The 19,504-nt window shown below is 29.6% G+C and overlaps 3 protein-coding genes and 1 long non-coding RNA gene across 4 annotated transcripts; 2 read left to right on the forward strand and 2 right to left on the reverse strand.

The window, feature by feature from the left end:
- The first annotated feature begins 1,212 nt into the window (after nt 1-1,212).
- Nucleotides 1,213-6,454, forward strand: LOC124825143 (adenylyl cyclase). Its single transcript, XM_047297689.2, has 11 exons — nt 1,213-1,478; nt 1,556-1,663; nt 1,740-1,894; nt 1,981-2,074; nt 2,171-2,241; nt 2,324-2,430; nt 2,968-3,089; nt 5,090-5,178; nt 5,350-5,409; nt 5,802-5,906; nt 6,001-6,454. Exons 1-11 carry the CDS (start codon nt 1,376-1,378, stop codon nt 6,118-6,120), a joined length of 1,134 nt encoding a protein of 377 aa, XP_047153645.1. The 5' UTR covers nt 1,213-1,375; the 3' UTR covers nt 6,121-6,454.
- A 2,957-nt stretch (nt 6,455-9,411) lies between these two features.
- LOC124824882 (basic helix-loop-helix protein A-like) lies at nt 9,412-10,864 on the reverse strand. The gene is made up of 2 exons (XM_047297393.2): nt 10,354-10,864; nt 9,412-10,176 (listed from the first exon to the last, which is right to left on the reverse strand). The coding sequence occupies exons 1-2, from the start codon at nt 10,609-10,611 to the stop codon at nt 9,793-9,795; spliced, it is 642 nt and encodes a 213-aa protein (XP_047153349.1). The 5' UTR covers nt 10,612-10,864; the 3' UTR covers nt 9,412-9,792.
- A 393-nt stretch (nt 10,865-11,257) lies between these two features.
- On the reverse strand, nt 11,258-13,330 carry LOC124824874 (CASP-like protein 1E2). The gene is made up of 2 exons (XM_047297382.2): nt 13,069-13,330; nt 11,258-11,754 (listed from the first exon to the last, which is right to left on the reverse strand). The coding sequence occupies exons 1-2, from the start codon at nt 13,311-13,313 to the stop codon at nt 11,403-11,405; spliced, it is 597 nt and encodes a 198-aa protein (XP_047153338.1). The 5' UTR covers nt 13,314-13,330; the 3' UTR covers nt 11,258-11,402.
- Nucleotides 13,331-17,236: 3,906 nt separating this feature from the next.
- Nucleotides 17,237-19,504, forward strand: LOC148207079 (uncharacterized). The gene is made up of 3 exons (XR_015786825.1): nt 17,237-17,869; nt 18,058-18,897; nt 19,257-19,504. It is a non-coding gene; the product is annotated as an uncharacterized LOC148207079 (long non-coding RNA).

The raw sequence follows: 19,504 nt of genomic DNA on the forward strand, positions 1-19,504 counted from the left end.
GCGTTATCAACTATTCATTACACGTAGTTCCTCTTAGAGCAAATAATAAAAATAAAATAAATACAAAAGATAAACAATGTGTAAAAAAAATAATATTCATAGTTATTATAAGTTTTATTTTATTTACTTTTGGATGCAAGCAAGCGGGTTAAAAGAAATAAAATTAAAATATTTAATTGATTTGTGTATTTGTTAGAAAATTTCAATTAGATTTTTATATTTTAATAGGTCCGAGTTAGGTTCTATTTTTTAAAATATGTAATAATTAAGTTCTTTCTTTATATTAATAATATTAAATATATGTCTCGTATTAGTTCTAACTTTTTTTTTTAATTTTCAGGTCTCTTTTTATTTAAATCTCAATTTGGGCTATTTGTTATATTTAATTAAATTAAATTTAAATTTTATTTTTAAATAAAATAATTTAATTCTTTTCAAATTAAATAACATTCAAATTGTATATGAATATTATACTGTTATTTTTATTAAAATTGAAATTTTTTAAAATAATTTAAAAAAAATTAAGTTTATTTAAATTTATATTAAACTTTATTTAAAATTTATTTTAAAATTTTAAATATATTTGTATTAATATTTTATTACATTAAACTTTAATATTGTTATTTTGTTTGAATTTATATTTTAAGTAATTGTATATAAATTTATATAGATTTATAAATTTATATTTCAAATTTTTGTATAACATTATATATTAATAATTTCTATATAAATGTTAAAATTAGTTTAAAAATAACAACTTTATAAACTTAAATATAAAATTTTAAAAACAATTTTATAACAATTTAAAATAAATATATTTAAAATTTTAAAATAATATTTAAATAAATTTTAATATAAAATATAAATTTAAATAAATTTAATATTTTCAAAAAAATTAATAAAAGTATTATTATAAGTTTAATTTCGATTTTAAAAAGGACGAAATTATTAAATTTTAAGAGAATAAGATTAAATGGAATAAAATAATAAATAAAAAAAAGCAAATTTATCGGACAATAATTTAACAAGTCATTTGAAAAAATATATTAAAAAAATTACCAAGTTATAAACACATCTAACATTGTAAATATATTAATAACAGTGACCTAATTAACCAATAAAAGAATACAGAGATTTTCGAAAAAATATGATGATGAACGTTATATTTTAATAAGGAAAAAAATGAAAGCACCATGTAATTATCTGCGAGTCCATGTTAACAAAGGTGTAGACCGTTCCACCAAAGTGGTTTCTCTCCTTGTCTCGTAAACCCTGAACCCACAGCGATCGTTGCAGCATCTTCCTCCCTAAACCTACTGAGTTCGCCACGCAGAACCGACAACTAGGTCGTGACTCAGTTGTTTCACATTGAACTATGCAAGTCATCTCCAACGCTCGCCGAGTCTCTCGGTTCTTCCTTTCGCCTCATCTTCGAACCTCTGAAGCCCCTCACTCCACCGCGCTCTCTTCTTTCTCAGGTCATTAACGGAAATGTTTATTCAAATCCGTGTTTGAATCGAACGATTTAATGACACGTAGTTGTTGAATTAGACAGGGCTCGCGCAACACGATTACCGGCGAGTGACAACTGATCCGAGAAACTGGTTCTTGTCGAAGGAATTTTTCTCTTCAGGAGTGGATACCGTTGAAGGAGCTCCCTCAGGTTCTTCCTTCATTTAGCTGCTCTTTCAGATTTCTTTTTCTTATGTATTGTTTAAATTATTGAATTTTGAATGCAGGGGATGTGAAGGAATTATATGATAAAATGCTTGACTCTGTAAAAGTTAAACGATCAATGCCTCCAAATGCTTGGTTGTGGTCAATGATTGCAAATTGCAAACACCAGCACGATATTAAGCTTCTGTTCGACATTCTGCAGAACCTCCGCATATTTGTGAGCTTCTTTTCTGTCGCAATTTATTATTATTATTATTACTATTGTTATTTATGGTGATGATTCTTAATCTAATTTGTAAACAGAGGTTGTCAAATCTTCGAATTCATGACGACTTTAATTGCAATCTCTGTCGTGAAGTTACCAAGGCGTGTGTTCATGCAGGAGCTCTTGATTTTGGTATGTGGAATTTACTGGTGCCTCAACTTGTGTTTTTTCGTTTATGGAACTTTGAAGATATGATATTGAGGCAACGCGGCTAAAATTCGTGTACAGGAAAGAAGACTCTGTGGAAGCATAATGTCTATGGATTGACCCCGCATATTGCATCTGCTCACTCTTTACTGGTATTGTTGGCATATTACTGTTCGAAATTCTCCGATTATGTTTCCGGTTCGCAGTTTGTAAGTTAGTTTCAATTTGCTTTAGCTGTATGCCAAGGACCACAATGATACTAAACTGTTGGTGGAAGTAATGAAACTTCTGAAGAAGAATGATTTACCATTGCAACCAGGGACAGCAGATATAGTTTTCAGGTATATTGAAATTCTTAAACAAATTTCTCACTTTCGTTTTTGTGGTGTAGAGTAGTCTTTTAAATTTGGATTTGGATTTTACCTCCAAAACCAGTAACTAGCATTTAGTACAAATATAATTATTCTCTTAGTTGCTGGCATACTTCTTTCAAACCCATTCCTGTTGTTAGTCGGGCAAACCAGTATATTGGTTGTATGAAGTCAACTAATCCCTGTTTATGTGTTGGAGACAACAAGTCTGAAAATACAGTTGTTTTGTATAAATTTCTAAGAAAACAAATGGAGGGTGCATTATAACTAGTATTTGGTACCCCAAACTTTTCTTTGAAGCAAAAAGTGACGCAATTTAGGACAAGAAGGGAGAACACAGCCTCTTTTCAAACTATCAACGTTGTCTTTAGTATTTTGATATGACATTAAATCATATAACTAAAAAAAACTTATATTGCCCCCAATTGAGTTAAGCCCTCTTGTTATGATGCTTTCATTCTCTTGCACATATGCCTCTAACCTGTTACCTGGGTTGATCATTTGCAGCATTTGTTACAATACAGATGACTGGGTGTTGATTAGTAAGTATGCACAAAGGTTTGTCAAGGCTGGTGTAAAACTAAGACAAACCTCATTTGAAACATGGATGAAATTTGCTGCCAAAAGAGGTATGAATATTTTGAATTCTTTTTTTCACACTTTTTTTAGCTTTATTCAATAGCAGTTTGTCAATGTGGATTTCTTTATTAAACATTTGTTAACAAATATACAAATTTATGGAGATTTATAAATTGGCTAGTTTCTTAGCTTTCATGTTCTCTTATGGTGGCAAAACTGTTTTTTCTTAGTCCCAAAAAATTGGAAAGAAGCCCAAAAGATAGACTGCATAGACTAGGTTGCGAATGTTATTTCATCAAATGAGAAAATTAATGTTACAAGCTGGGACTACATAGACTAGGTTGTTGCACTTGAATTGGTCTTGCACATAAGCGCCCTCTGGTTAGTGTTGTAAAACCTATGCCTTATATCACAAAAGGCTGTTTCTGAAGATTACGAAAGAACGTTGCTTTCTGAATGTTAATCCATCCCGAGTCAAATCCTTGTCTGCAAGGATCGGATGTGGATTCTGTGTAAACGTTTTTTACCAACACCACAAGGTGCAGATGCAAACTGCAAGGTTCTTCCGCAAGTCAAGGAGTTTGCTCCCAGCGCTCTGTTTTTTTTTTTTATTTGTTGAAACCGTTTTTGACCAGCTCCTCATATGGGATTCTTCCTCTAATCATGGGTTGTGGGATGGTTCACAAACTCTATAAATAGAGGCTTGTGCTCACCTCTAATAGACACATTTTTCTCTCATTCTCCTTTTTCTCTAAATTTCTTCTTTCTCTCTTTTCTTTCTTATAATATCCTGTGTTTCTTATTTTACTCATTGAGAGTTCCTTACTAATTCTGATATCCTCGGAAATTTTTGGAAAGTTCCTGTTGTATCCTGGGAGGCTTGCTCAACACACTACGGATAAGTCCTTAAGGATATTGTATCTACACGCCTCGGGAAATCTTTGTTCATAGTTTTTTTTTTGTCAACATTTTTTAAGGCATAGGTTTTACAACAATAACTTGATAGGTTTATCGAGGAGGAGATCCACTGGAGAGACACAACACCAATGAGACCTGAGTCCAACCACATGAGGCATAGGTTTTAAGGCAATGGGTTTATGGGTCTTCACCTTTATATGGTGTTTCACTTTCTCATTTCTACCTAATGTGAAACTTAAACTCACTTGGATTCCCAACCACGAGTATCCCTTCATACCATCGTTCATCTTTAATGGGACACGTTTACCTAGAACTCTTACTTGGAAAACTTTCGATACAGGGATTATCGTACTCGTTGAGTTAGTCACCAAGACTAACTATCGGCTTTGATATCACTTGACATCATATGAAATAGCACGACAATAGATATAACACCACAACTTCATAGAAAAACACCATGACCTCATAAAACAACACGACATCATATAACACCATGACATCGTATAAAAATACTACGACTTCATATGCAACATAACAACATCTTATAAAAATGCTATGACTTCCTATAAATCACCACGACAACATATAAAAATGCCACAGTTTCATATACAATATCACAACATCATATAAAAATATTACGACTTCCTATAAAATACCAATACAACATATAAAAATACCTCAGCACTCATTCAAAACAACCCTCTCAATCACACTCAACAGCTCGGTACATGTAAAGCACATCATGACAATTCCATACAACTCGGTCATAACCAAAAATAGTCATGACAACACACCCAATAACATAGCAATAATCCGAAATCACACTCAAACTGAGCTTTATATGCTTTGAGCGTTATAATCAACTGAGTGTGTTTATATGCTTGGGTCTTCTTGGAGACACTAAGACTTTTAGAATGGTCCAAATAGAATAGTCCAAAATAAAATTATGCTAAGGGAAAATTATTTTGTCTCGACTGTGTCTATATCTTTTTCAAAACTCCTAGGTTCATTTGTATTAATGACCTCTTCAAGTACGTAAAGTAGTATTATGATATTTCAATATATATTAGCTTTCTAAAATCATTTCTGCCCATACCAATTCAGTCATATATTTATTTCATTTACATTGAAGGGGACACCAAGTCATTGTGGACAATAGAAAAGTTGAGATCTGAAACAATGAAGCAGCACACATTGGCGACTGGGTTTTCTTGTGCCAAGGTAGCAAATCTATCTACACTATTGTCTTATTTGACAATTAATTTTGATTGTATTGCAGTGACTGAGTTTATTGTGCTCTGCAAAACCATACCATATTGCACAAAAGCTATTTTATATTTTTGGCATGTTTTTTGTATATCAGTGTAAGTCTGTTTATTTATACTTCTACAGGGTCTTCTATTGGAACGTAAACCCAGTGATGCAGTTGCTGTCATTCAAGTTCTAAATCAGGTATGGACTCTATGATATTAACATAAATTGTTGCTAAAATTATAGCTTTTCAGAAAGGAACTTTAGAATCAAATTAGTCCCAATAACACGGCAGTGAAGAAACTATATCCGATTATATTTGGTTAAATGTTTTTTGTTGCTTGATTTTTGTGTGACATAACGCTTCAATATTGTTGACGATTAACTTCATGATTGAATTGAGTCGGTATGACCTGGATGTGAGGCATTAAATTACTTTTTATGATGTTAATCCTTCACAGTTCACCTTGTGTTTGTTTTGGTGACGGATGTATTGATTAGAATGACTGTTGGCATGCTGAGTGGACGTTCATATTTGTCTTTGCTTTGTTCTGCATTAAAATAACTCGTTCTTTTGACTCAACTATTGCTAGACCTTGTCTGATAAAGGAAAGTCAGGCATCAAGGATGAACTTCAGAAGCTTGTATCTGAGTGGCCTTTAGAAGTTATTAAGCACCAAAAAGATGAGGACAGAAAGGTATTATAGCAAAACACTATTGTTGACATTTTGGTTCACTTGCGTTGCTACTATTCTGAAATTTGTTTTATTCTCTTGTTGGCTTTTCTGACAGGCATTAGCAGCCTCTTTGAAGTCTGATATCCTTATCATGGTTAGTGAGTTGCTGAGCATGGGTGTTAAGGCAAATGTAAGTTTGGAAGACCTAGACAGGAAGGAAGATATTCCACAATAGCATTTAGTTCAGAATTTGATGACATTGTATTTCAGAATGTGCTTATTCGTGGAGTATCTCCTTCCGAGGATGCTTCCTAGCACAGCATATAGATAAGGAGTCTGCAATCATAGGAAATGTTGATTATTAAATTAAAATTATTACTTTGCTTCCGTTGTTACCATTTCTTATTTTACGTCTCGGAGTACTTGAGTTTTTGGTAGCATATTAGTGGGATTTTGTTATTGTCCGATAACCGAAATTTGGATATCAGAAGATTATGTCGAAACAAAAATAATGTGGCATGTGTCCTCTACTCCATGAACGGCAAGCAATTGGTTTGTTTTTACCTTGAGTGACAGTCTCCCATTTTAAATAAAATTCTGTGTACGAACATAAAGTAAACAAACAATTTACTCGCATGCGATCAAGTAGGCAATAGAGGTGACCACGAGCTTGTATTCACGTTTCATTTGGTTGATAATTTGGGTTAAATAATTCCTGAAAAGAAAGAAAAGAAAATTATGTAGGTGCGTGTGCAATTGGTTCAAAAGAAATCAGGAGACATTTTTTTTTTGTAAAAAAAGTTGTGATATTCCATTAAATTTTATTATATTCAATTCACATTTTTTTTGAATTTTTTAGAAGACAATGAAATCTGGTCATATTTAATTCATATTTTAAAACTCTACATATTTCATTTTTATTTAAAATTGTCTCACTTTTCTACAATAAACTTTTTGTTATTGTTTATTATGTTGGATTATTATTACTATTATTATTATTTAGCCTTTTTATCCTTTTTATAATTTGACTTTTTACATGATTATACTTTTAGGCCTATCGAGTTTTTAAATGTTTTTCATAAATCATGATTGTAACATGATCCAGATTCAATGGTTAAAAAATACAGTTACTATAAATTTTATTAAACAACAAACAAGAAAAAAATAGTAATGACGTAATATTCATTTTCTTATAAATTACATAGAAAATGCTTACATGGATTATATCATTTTAATAATATTGTATAATTAAGAACGTAAAATTGTACATGTCTATTCAATTTGTATTTCATTTCACTTTTTTTTTATTATTGAATTAACAGGTACAACAATATTAATACAAAAAAATCTCGTTATTTTTTTATTATAATGTAGGTTGGTTGATAAAAATAGAAGGGTTAAATATGTTTTTAGTCCCTCAACTGTTAAAAAGTTTTTGGGTTTAATTCCTCTTCCAAAGTTTGCTTCATTTTCATCCTTCTCCTCAATGAAACTATAACTTTTAGTCTTCCATAACCAACGACGTTAATTTTTTTTCTGACGTGGCTAACAATATGCCAAGGCCTATTCTAATTTTGTTTCTGACTATAATTAAAATAAAAAGAAAAAACATTAAATTGAAGGGTCAAAATTGGAATCCCTTTTCTTCTTCCTTCAAGGGTTTATCTTTTGTGAGCACTCTTTTCTTCTCCGTCTTCAACCAGTCATGGCTTCACCTGTTTGGAAAAAAAAGAAGAATCGAAGAAAATTACGTTGTGCGAACGAATCAATGAAAAGAGGAAATTAAAAGAGGAAGAAAGAGATGAATTGTGTGTAAAGAAGATAAACCTGAAGAAGCTGAAGAAGATAAATTGTTTGACAGACTATGATTTTTTCAAGTTCCTATAAATAAGAATAGGTGTAACTGCTTAGAAACTAAATATTTTTTGTTGGGTATGGTCACCAGGTTTTAACAAAAACTGATGTGTTTGCTGCAAAATCATGCACCCTCCATGACAACAATCACAAGGAGGTGAAGGACTACGAATTTATTTGTCTCTAGTTTCTTTAGATCCCGCCTTTCCCTTGAGGAGCCTAGATCAAGCATTGGCAATCTCCATGAATCTCCAACTGAAAGTGCCAGTTCTCGGAAAATTTGTCCTACTGCTGCAGTAATAAAAAGGGAGAGTGATTGCACACAATTTTTCAAGTTCAAATTCAGGTTCAACTTCTCTACACACAATTCATCTCTCTCTTTCTCTTTTAATTTCTCCTTTTCAATGATTCGCTCACACAACGTAGTTTCCTTCAATTCTTCTTTGTTTCCCAAACACGTTAAACGTTGCACATATGACGCCATGGCTAGTTGAAGATGGAGAAGAAAAGAATGTCCGCAGAAGATAAACCCTTACACGAAGAACAAAATTAATTCCAATTTTGACCCTCCAATTTAATGTTTTTTCTTTTAATTTTAATTATATTCAAAAATAAAATTAGAATAGACCTTTCGCGTACACCATTAGTCATCATGTAAAAAAAAATTAACGCCTTAGTTATGAAGGACTAAAAATTATAATTTCATTAAGAAAAATAATGAAAAATGAAGCCAAACTTTGAAAAGGGACTAAACCCAAAAACGCTTTATAGTTGAGGGACTAAAAACATATTTAACCAAAATAAAAAAAAATACAAATAATAAAAGGTAAAAAGACGTGTATATAAAAAAGCCAAATAACGGTTAACAAACTAATCTCACTATTCATTAGTTCTACTATATTTTATTTTTTTAACAGGAGAATTAAATCTACAACATTTTTTACTTTTTTGTTATATAATTTTTTAAATCAATCTTATATCTTTTAAATGTTAATAAAAAAAGTTGAATTTATATATATAATTTTTTTCTATATCATGAAAACAAAAAATTGAGTTAATGAAGATAAAAATACAAACGGTAAAAGAGATAAAAGAAATATACAGAAAAACTAGGCACAAAAACTCATCATCATTATTAATTCATAAGTATAGTATTATTATATTACTGTCCGATCTATTAGACTTTTTAGAAAATATAAACATATCCTTCTTCACTTAATGTTTTCTATGTGTATAACCTCTTAAAAAATCTGGCTAATTGCAGAGAATATGGTTTATGTAAAAAAAAAATTAATACTTCAGAAAAACATAATAATCCATGTGACACATCAATATTTGTTTAAAATCTGTTGTAAAAAATTTTTTGTGTCCACATGTGTCAAAGAACTATTCAAATAAGCTTTAAAAGAATATTATAAATAAAAAAATAAACAAAATTACTTTGTAGCCTTTGAATAAATAAGCATTGTAAATATCTGTATATATTTAAACATTATTTAAAAAAAAACAATTTAGTTTTTTACTCAAATAAAGTGACTTTTATAAAAAATATTTTCAAATAATAACAAAATATTCATATTTTAACTTTTTAAAATGGATTTATTTAACCTACTAGTTGTCCTGAAATAGCAAAACTTGCTATAGTATTGAATCATGCTTCTGTTTCACTTCCCAAAACAAAATCTTCCACAATTGCTTCATTTTCTGCTACAAATTTCTAATGCTCCACCTTATAAGAAAGATAACACAAAGCAAAACATATTAAATGTCTGTGTGTCCATCACATGCTTTGCAATGCTTTGAGACAACGAATCACTTTTCTTCTTTATCTAACACCCTTATGCCTTCCTTCTTAGGCCAAAAGTAACTTAAATTGTTCTCCAATTTCTTCACCAAGAATAAAAATAAAAAATAAAATCAAACACCATAGTAATTGTTTTTTGGTGGTGATGTTCATCACAATCACACTAATCATGATCTATATCAGGTTAGCTCCTTCTGTGACAAGGTACAAAAATCAAACACCATGTGATCTAACGCAATTGTTTTGATCCTACAAATCCATAATTTCTCTTTTAATCTTTTCAACCACACAGTTTCCATTGTTTTGCACCAAAGCTGTGATTGCCAATATCAATTTCCCATTATTAACAGTCACATTTGCAGCCAAAATCTCTGCTTGGTGATTGCAAAACACCTTCAAAATTTGTGTCACCAAACCTGGTCGAGGCATCCATTGAATACCAAAGAATGCAACATTATCAGAAACAGTAACCACGAGTGAAGAATTTCTATTATTGTTACCACATTCAACCGTTGATCCTTCCACACCTTTCATGGTCTCCTTCAACTTCTTCAACTCCTCCAATCTCTGCTTCTTCTTCTCAAGCTCCTTTATGTACCCAATTGTCTCGTTTATTATCACTTCTCTTGTAGCCTATGATTCCCGCATAACAAAGAAAAGGGTCATTCAAAAAACTCACTGACATTAAAATAAACGGGTGGAACAAAAAACATGAAATGTGGACACATAATGTAGAAACCCCATTTTACCAAAACCCCCAAAAACCATGAAATCGACAAGACATGGAATTTTGGATGATGATTGATGAACCTGAGGTAAGAGACCAGGGACAGAGGTTTGAAGCTGAGTGAACATTTGAGTCATCTTGGACCTTCTTTCACGTTCCATGTTAACGCTCCCACAATTGGAGTGACTCGGTCTCTTAACACGCTTTCTGCTGGTGGTGTTAGCAGTTGCTTCGGCAATGGTCGAAGGGTGAAGAAAAGAAGAAGAAGAAGGTGGGATTTGAGAGAATGGTGGCATGGTAGAGTGAGTTTCGGTTTCCTTTTTCGTAGTGTGACCTTGCATCTTGGTCAATAATATACATCATATACTTTATTTAATTATCTCTCTTCTAGCTATATACCAAGCAGTTTTGATTTGTTCTGTTTTGTTTTGTATCGTATCGTATTGTATTTCTCGAGTGAAATTGAGAAAAAGAAAAAGCTGGGGTGGTTAAGATCAATCATTGGTTTGATTTGAATCGATCTGCTAGTACGTACCTGCTTGCAGAAAAAGAAAAGGCTTCATCTTGAAAGATATATAATATATGCACTATGATTTTGTGTATTTTCAGCCTTATCTAATTTCTATTATATTGTTTATTGTCTTTATCTATGGCCACTCTAGAAGGAATTTTGGTGAAATGAAGTAAACTAATTGAGGAAAGGGGATTGACGGTGGCATCCTATGATTGTAAAAGTGTTGGAATTTGTGTAGTTGGTAACAGAAATGGTAACATTTGGAAGAAAAATAGGTAGCGGTAATTGATTAGATTCCCGCGGGCATGTGTGATCGTGACACCTTTCTGTATCATGATCATGCAGAGTAACCGTATGAGTGGAAAAAAGCAGCAGAGAGAGACTGAAATAACAGACTTATTGGTGTGCAGAGGTTGGACCCCACAAAGTGATGAACAATAAAAGAGAAAAGAGAAGTTGTTTTGGAGTGGGAGTCAAGAAAACAGAGAAGAACAGTCATGATTTATTATTCATTTGTTCGATAAACTAGTGTCTCGTACATTATTATTCAACACATATTACAATAATAACTTAATATATTCTGATAAACATGAACTAGGATAATGAATAAGACTTGGTTTAATTGTTGATTGACAAAGTTCTTCGATGAAGTCTCACCACAGGAATAACCACAAGCAAGAGAAATGCCAACGATCCGATCAACGACACACCGATTGAAACAGCCATTTGACCACAGAATTTATCAAACACATTGCACACTTTTTTCCAATTCACATGGGAGTTTCCTTTGTAGCCAAGGACACCCACCGCCGCCGCGGCACCATTGCCGGAAAATAGCAAAGCCACCACGAATGCGTCTAGAACAGCAATCACTGTCCACAAGCCTTTACTTTTACCTCTGTTCACTACGGCAACAACCAGAGTCAAAGCTCCATACGTGCATGCTATTGCATTGGTCACCAGAAAATACCTAGGACATGTTGTAAATTAATTAAGATGTTTGAAAATCACGTTAAACACCAAAGTTTTACACTTTTTAATATATAAATATAAAAAAGCCATAAATAATTCTATTTTTAGAGATAAATTTTATTTATTATTTTATCATTTAAGTGAGTTCCATTTCACTTTTATTATTTAAAAATATGCTTTAATACATATAAATATTGGAAATTATTTTATGCATAATGGTGTTCTTTTTCATATTTCGTTTAGCTGATTTAAAAGAATGTTTAGCCTATATTTTTGTTAAACTAAATTGAATGCTAATTCCACCTAGAAGCGGTGACATTAAAGAAAAAGTAGCCCCACTATGATTCATTTTTCAAAATATGATATCGGCCACCTTAGTACTACAACTGCAACCATAAATGGCAGCATTAAAATGGCACATGGGAAAATGTCCAGTATATCATAAATGACTTTTAAAAGTATAATAACTATTTATTAATAAACTCTAGTGCTGTGAAAATAGATTAAAATCTGTGAATTAAATTAATTCAGTTCATCACAAGTTTAGATTGAAAAAAAAATTAATACAAGTTAATTTTAAATTTAACCTATTAAAAATTTGGATTTAACTTGTGGTAAGTTAGGTTAGTTAACCCATTTAATTTTATATTTTGTTTTTATTTTTGAATTAAATTTGAAGTTCAAGATGATTTTGGATTCTATTTCAATTGTGTTATTTTATTTTATTTTGAATTGTTTTTTAAATTTAATATTATTTTAGATTAAAATTTGTTTAAATTTGAATTAAAAAAAATGTAATTTTTTAATTAAAAACAAAATATACCATTAATTGAATAGTGAGTCAATAAGTAACTGAACATGTTTAATCCATAACATTATAAGTTGAAATTAGATTTGAATTTTTTCGACTTATTAAGTAAATTAGATTATATTGATTTACAAAGTGACTAATTTAAGATGGATTGAATTGAGGACGAAGTGTTTTATTTATTAAGAAAACCTTTATGAACATAAATTTTTACTTTACCAATCTTTCATTTGTTCCTGTGCTTAAAAGCACTAACATTTGAAGCTACCATATTGCTAATTACAGTGAGGAATACAACGCTGTAGCTATATTTCAACTGTAAAATAATTAAAGAAGTTCAAAATTAAACACACACATGTGTGTGTATATATATATATATATGTAGACACTAGTGATTGATTATGTGGTAATAACAGTGATACAAAGTGATAGATTCTCAGCAGCAGAAGCATCTATGATTAGAAAAAAATGAAGAGCGTGCATGAAATGAAAGAGAGAGCTTACAGAATAGCAGACATCTGATCCCATTTAGCAGTAAGAGGAAGATGAAAAGGTGGTAAGGAATCTGAGATCTGAATGGGAACAACCTTAGTCTGTTTATCTGTTGCAATAACTATGGCAGCAGCAAGAGTGAGAACGAAGGCCAAAAGCCTCATAAGCAAATCAGAAGCACTCAGAGTAACTGCTTTTCCCATTTCTTTGCTCTCTGCTTTCCACACCATACCTGCTTCTCTTATAAACACCTCCATCTCCTAATTCCTAACACCAACACAAAATACTATTAATTTCTCTGATTTAAGAGAGCAAATACAACACCATTAAATGCTGATGTGAGTACAGCTACCTGACTCAAATGGACACTTTCATTTTCCAAGTCAATAAACTCTAAGCAACTGTGGAAAATAAAACTTAGCAGTCAATTTCACGTACTACAGAGTAGTGTATTTTATTTTCGAATATATCATAACACACTTTTACATTCATTTAAAAAAAGTTATAAGGATAAAATGGTAAAAAAGTGTAAACTTTTATATTATTTAAAAAAAAATAATAAAAAATGAGTAAGAGTAGTCTCGTATGAATATAAAATATTTATGTATTTTAAAAAATCTTTACTCTTTATTTTCACAGTTAGGCTTTCAAAGTTTAAATATTTTAAAATTGTTAATTTTGACTTTACATTCTTTATTATTAATCTCTTTTTATTGAACAATATTAAATAAATTTTTTAATAAGATTTGTAAGATACAAAAATTCTCGATTCTTATTATACTTCAATGAATCAAATATTATGGTTATGAGAACTTAATTTAATGTAGAGATAAAATTTTAAATGAGTAAAAAAAAAACTTATAAGTGTAATATAAATGTTCCTTTTCTATCTCACTAAAAGTGTTATCGAAGTTATGCTCTCTCTCTAAGTATATAGATTTTGTTGTGCTCTTGGATTATACAATTGAGGAGGTCATTAATAAGTTGATAATCGAATTAGGTGATAAAAGTTATGATCTTGAGTTTGACATTTGAAGAATTGCTTGGAGTTCCATTAAATTTTTGGAATACAAGATAAAGATTTTTTTTAGTTACGTTATATGATAATTTAATGTTAACATCTAATCAATAACTTGATTATTTAAATATGTCAAAAATGTGGTAATTAATTTAATAGGTATACCTTCGTGTATAGTTTTGAGTGTAAAGTGTATGTGTGTGTGATGTTAGTGAATTATTTGGAGATTGTTAATCAGTGTTTTGAAGAATTTGTAAGTAATTTGTTTTTTATATTTCTTGTTGAATTCTCTCTTTAGTTGAATTTTTTTTTTCTCAAACTACGTACAAACATTGTGTAATTATTATATTTATTATTTGCTATGCTTCAACTACAACATGTCATTCAAATAATAAGGAGTACAACTCAAGTAAAAATCTATAATTTGGGTGAGAGAGAAATCAAAAGAACTGTATCCTTTAAGAAGGAAGTGATATTTTTAAGCATGAAAGTCAGTAAAAAAAAATATATTGATGATATAAACATGTAAATAAGACTTAAAAGTGGTGACAAGTTAATACAAAAAGTTATTGTATTATTGCTTTCTATTTTATAATAGATGCAAATGATCTACAATTTATAAAAAACCTTTTATGTTAAAAAAGTTTAATACAAATCTTTTGACTGAACAAAGTATGACAAATTAGCTAGTTGATTTAGATGTAATTGAGAATTCATTCTTATTAAATATAAGTGATTTAATTATATACATTAAATAAAAATAATTAATTATAATTTAATATAAATGTGATAAATGATACAATGTGATATTTTATATAGATATAAATGCCATATGCTTCTTATATACCTACTAATACAATTAAAATTAGTAGAAAGTTACAATGATTTTTATTTAATATACAGCTCTGCAATTCCTACAAAAGTGTCTCAGTGATTATACCGCCTTAATTATTCAGTATTTAACTATATTTAACGAATATTTATTACTATATATTACTTATAACGATGACATTCTTTTATAATAAAATTGATTAAGTGCATAATAATCATCTAAAAATACATCTTAAATCATTTTTATTATTTTAAGTTTTATACTGTAAATATACAATAAATAAACAAATAAGTTATAGGTGACGCCTTTAATTTGTATTAAAATTTTGTATAATTATATTCGAACTGACCAAAAAAAGTGGGAAGGGAGATGGAAAAAGAGAAGATTTTGACCTAATGAAGAAAAACATTTAAGAAGAAAAGAAAGTATAGAACTTGTGATGTAGACAAAACATTTCCAACTTCCCAACTACAACCTACCATGCTAATATATATTTATTTTATTTTAATTTATAAATCTTATATATAAAGTTAAACTACTTTTTGTATAAACTTTTATAAAATTATGATAGCCTAACCTATGAGTTAGAATTTAGAGGGATATTAATTTATAAATATAAACTATTTTTCTTACAATATTATATTCTTAATTTCACTCATCATAGTACTTTTGGGGCCTATATAATGTCTCACATGTTCACTTCAATGAGTTGGTTCCACCTCAATTCCGTGTTCTCAAGTTCAATCAATCAATAAAATATATTATTATGAAAATTAGTGTTTCAATGATCAAACTCTAATGGTTGATGGAGTTATTTCAATAATTAAAATCATGTTTAGAACATTAATTAAAATATTTTCTGTCAATACCGACCAATAAATGTTCTCAAAGCTACAGTAAAACAAAAAATAGGGATTTGTTCATAAGAGATTTTCTATCCGTACTGTTTAATAATATATTAATACATCTTAAATAGAAGTTACAAAAAATATAAGTTAAATAGTTTAAAAAATATTAAGAACAATGAATTAAAATACATTTTAAATATGAATAGAATTAGAACTTTAATTTATATCACATATAAATTATATTATTTTAAATACCTTATTTAACAGATACTCATTTAAATATAAATATAAATATATATATATATATATATATATATATATATATATATATAGACATTTAAAACATATATAATGAAATATATATTTAAAAAAAAAATTAATATATATATATATATATATATATAGATAGATATTATGTTTTTTAAAATATGAATAGCTTATTCGTTAAACAATGAAATAATATAAAATATAAATATTAATCTATATTTATAAATAAAGAGAATTTTTTTGTGTGTTGATATTTATTTTCTAATTTTGTTCTTTAAATAAAAAATAATTTAAATTAAAATGATAATTTTATGAATTTTATCGTGATTGTTTTTTATATTTAATAATTTTTTATTTGATTATTTTTTTAAAATTTAACCATTTTTCTTAAAAAAAATACATAAGAAATAAATGAAAACCAATAATAATAAAATTAAAAAAATGTTTATTTTTAGTTTAATAATTATAATTATAATATTAATAATAATTTTATTGTTTTTTATTATTATAAAGAAAAGTGAACATGTTCACTAGTATAAATTAAATCTAATTTTTTTCATATTTAAATTTAAATGTATTTTAATTCATATTTTTCAATATATATATATATATAAACCAATGTATGGATATAGATGTACAGATAGATAGTAGTTGTATATTATTAAGAGAAGAGGATTAGTATACATCCTTTTCAAATTTGACTTTTCTTTCATAAAAAACAACATTTAAATATTATTTATATTATTAAATAAAAATAACATGATAATCAAGAAAAAAAAATATGACATATATATACATATATATATATATATATATATATATATATATATATATAATTCTACCCTAATCTATACCTAATTTTCGTTCAAAATAGTTTTAGTTGGATCTTTAATTAATTTAAAAATTTTAAGTTACACACATATTATGTGTCAACACCACCACTTAAGTGGGCACTTCCTGGAACTTGCTGAAAAAATAAACTTGTAGAAATCTAACATAAAATTACATTTTTGTGCTAAAATGATTCAAATTTTTTTTTCACAAACACACAATCTATTTGTGATAATAAATGTTGATGAACTCGATAAATGATTTAACCAAGCTCATCCATTACAAAAATATAGTAAATTAACAGGGGTTTGTTTTATGGGGTTTTAGAAACCTCACCTAACCTACAAAACTGCAGTCATTTTTTTTTTATTTTTAATCGTAATTTTTCGACAATTTAAAAAAAGAATTGTAGTTAAATTAAATTTATTTGTTTTTTAAAATATATTTCAAAGGTTTCTTTACACCAAAGTGGCGTATTTGGGCACCCTAAGCTGCTTTGTTTTCCACCTTCATCAGAGTTTCTTCACTGTGCCGTTTTCTTCTTCACCTTTATCACTTTGCAATCCCTGATTTTTTTGTGTTCTTTTTTTCCAAATCTCTAATTCTGAAAATCCAAGCATAAGGAGCTCACCGATCACGAATGACTTTTTGAAGAGCTCTCCGATGGTGTTTATTTTGAAGAGATTGTGATTCTCAGAACCTTCGTGTCTCGCCATTTCCATCTCCCAAAACCTTCATGTCTCGCCATTTCCATCTTGCTATGTGCGCCCCTGCTGCTGCCAGCTATGTCTGCGCAACCGTCGACCGTGCCTTCGCCGTCACGGCTAAAGGCCGAACTCGCTAGTGTAGTGCGATTCTCGCAAGTCTGTTTGGCCCGTAGAAGCTGGGGCACCACATGAAGGTCAGGAAGTCCCACGTGGATTGATGAAGAAGAGGATGCCGAAGATTGAAAGAACGGCATCGTCGCTGCAGAAGAAAGCGTGCTCTCTCGGACTATTAATCCCCGGTTGCCAGAAGGTATAGTTCCCGAAACTTCTAGAAGAAGCCGGTGACTATATAAACAGTCTACCTAGTTGGACAAAGCTGATTCTTCTCGTTGTTGAAACTTTACATGACTTAGCCATTTTATTGTATGTCAGTTTTTCTTTTGTTTATTCGTCTTAGTATTTTTAACAGTGCTTATATGAATATTTTTTTATGCTTAGAGATGATCATCCGGAAAGTGTTCTGTCTTCCATGCAAACTATAATGGTGGTTCTCTTAGAAGAGAGTAAGGATTTGCTGAAGATCCTTTTATCTATTCTGCTATCTAAATTAGGCCATGAAATAAAAGTACGTATTTCTTTCATAAACCAATTTACTGTTAAAGGAAGATAGTTGATTCTCGTACTGCTCTAATATTATTAAAAAACTTGATGATTTCAATATATAATTCCAGGCCGTTAATATGGCTGCAAGGAATATATATATTGATAGGAAGTCTTCATCCATGCATGACATATATAAACACGAAAATAAAAATTTTGATTGGCTGAATATGACTTTTGATTGTTTCCTGCATCAAATTGTCTACTATACATAAAAATCATGATCCAGTTTCAAGAAATGGACTTTTTGAAATGGGATAGTGTGCTGGGTCCACACTTACAAATAAAGAATATGTTTAATTATGTATTCCTTGAAACACTACAATGCACTCCACTGCCTCATCCTCAGATGATACTGGTCCCGTGAGTTTTTACCTAGCTCCCTCTCTTTAACCTCCCCTCCTATAAAGGTAGATAATTACATGGGTCAAAGGAATGACTTTTCAGAATTGTGTATAGTGAACAAACACGACATTTTTTTAACTTTGCAAATAACTTCACTAGCATCACAATTTTTCTGTCAATTGAGATATCTCTTGGATGTCCATTTTCTTTTCACTTGCATGTGTTATGTATTAATGCCTTCCTTCTATATATCATAATTCTGAGATGCACAAACTGCAAAGGATGAACAAAGGGAGCAACTTGCAAAGGAAATTTCAAAGGATTGGAGTTCTGGTATTTATTTAGAATCCTCTGTTTTCAGCTTGATTGTTGTTCTTTATGACTTTCTCCATAATGTATAACTAATTCATTGCTGGTGTTCTGGATGATAGTTTTTGAACATCAACACTCTTTTTCTCACTGAAATGGTTCGAGGTCTAATGCTTACTCTGAAATACTTCTTTGAAACAAAAATTACAGCAAGTGTCTTTTGAAATTGTTTTTCTCAGCATTCAAAATATTGTCAAATATGACAGTATAAGAATATTTTTTATTGTCTTTGTTCAAAGGTAATATTGTTATTCAAGGACAACAATAGTCAAATGTTCCTTTTTTTATTGACATTGCTATCCTCTTTTCTGAATGTCCTCCAGATGCATGTCTGCAGAACCTGATCCTCGTCTGGCTTGAATCTAACGTTGAGGCATACTCTGGTGAAAGAAACCACTTCATTTTATACTTTGATTTAATTTTAATTTTGGTGTTTTTGTTTTCTGTGATTGTTACTTTTAATTTTAATTGGTCAATTAGTCATATTTATTATTTATAGTTTTTGATTGTTCGAATTAAGTTTCTTTAAATTTCATTTAATAATTAATAAAATTATAATGGGAGTATAATA

The sequence above is a fragment of the Vigna umbellata genome, chromosome 1 (genome assembly GCF_029865625.1).
Source record: "Vigna umbellata cultivar VRB3 chromosome 1, Vumbellata_1.0, whole genome shotgun sequence".
In the NCBI taxonomy this organism is placed as follows: Eukaryota; Viridiplantae; Streptophyta; class Magnoliopsida; order Fabales; family Fabaceae; genus Vigna; species Vigna umbellata.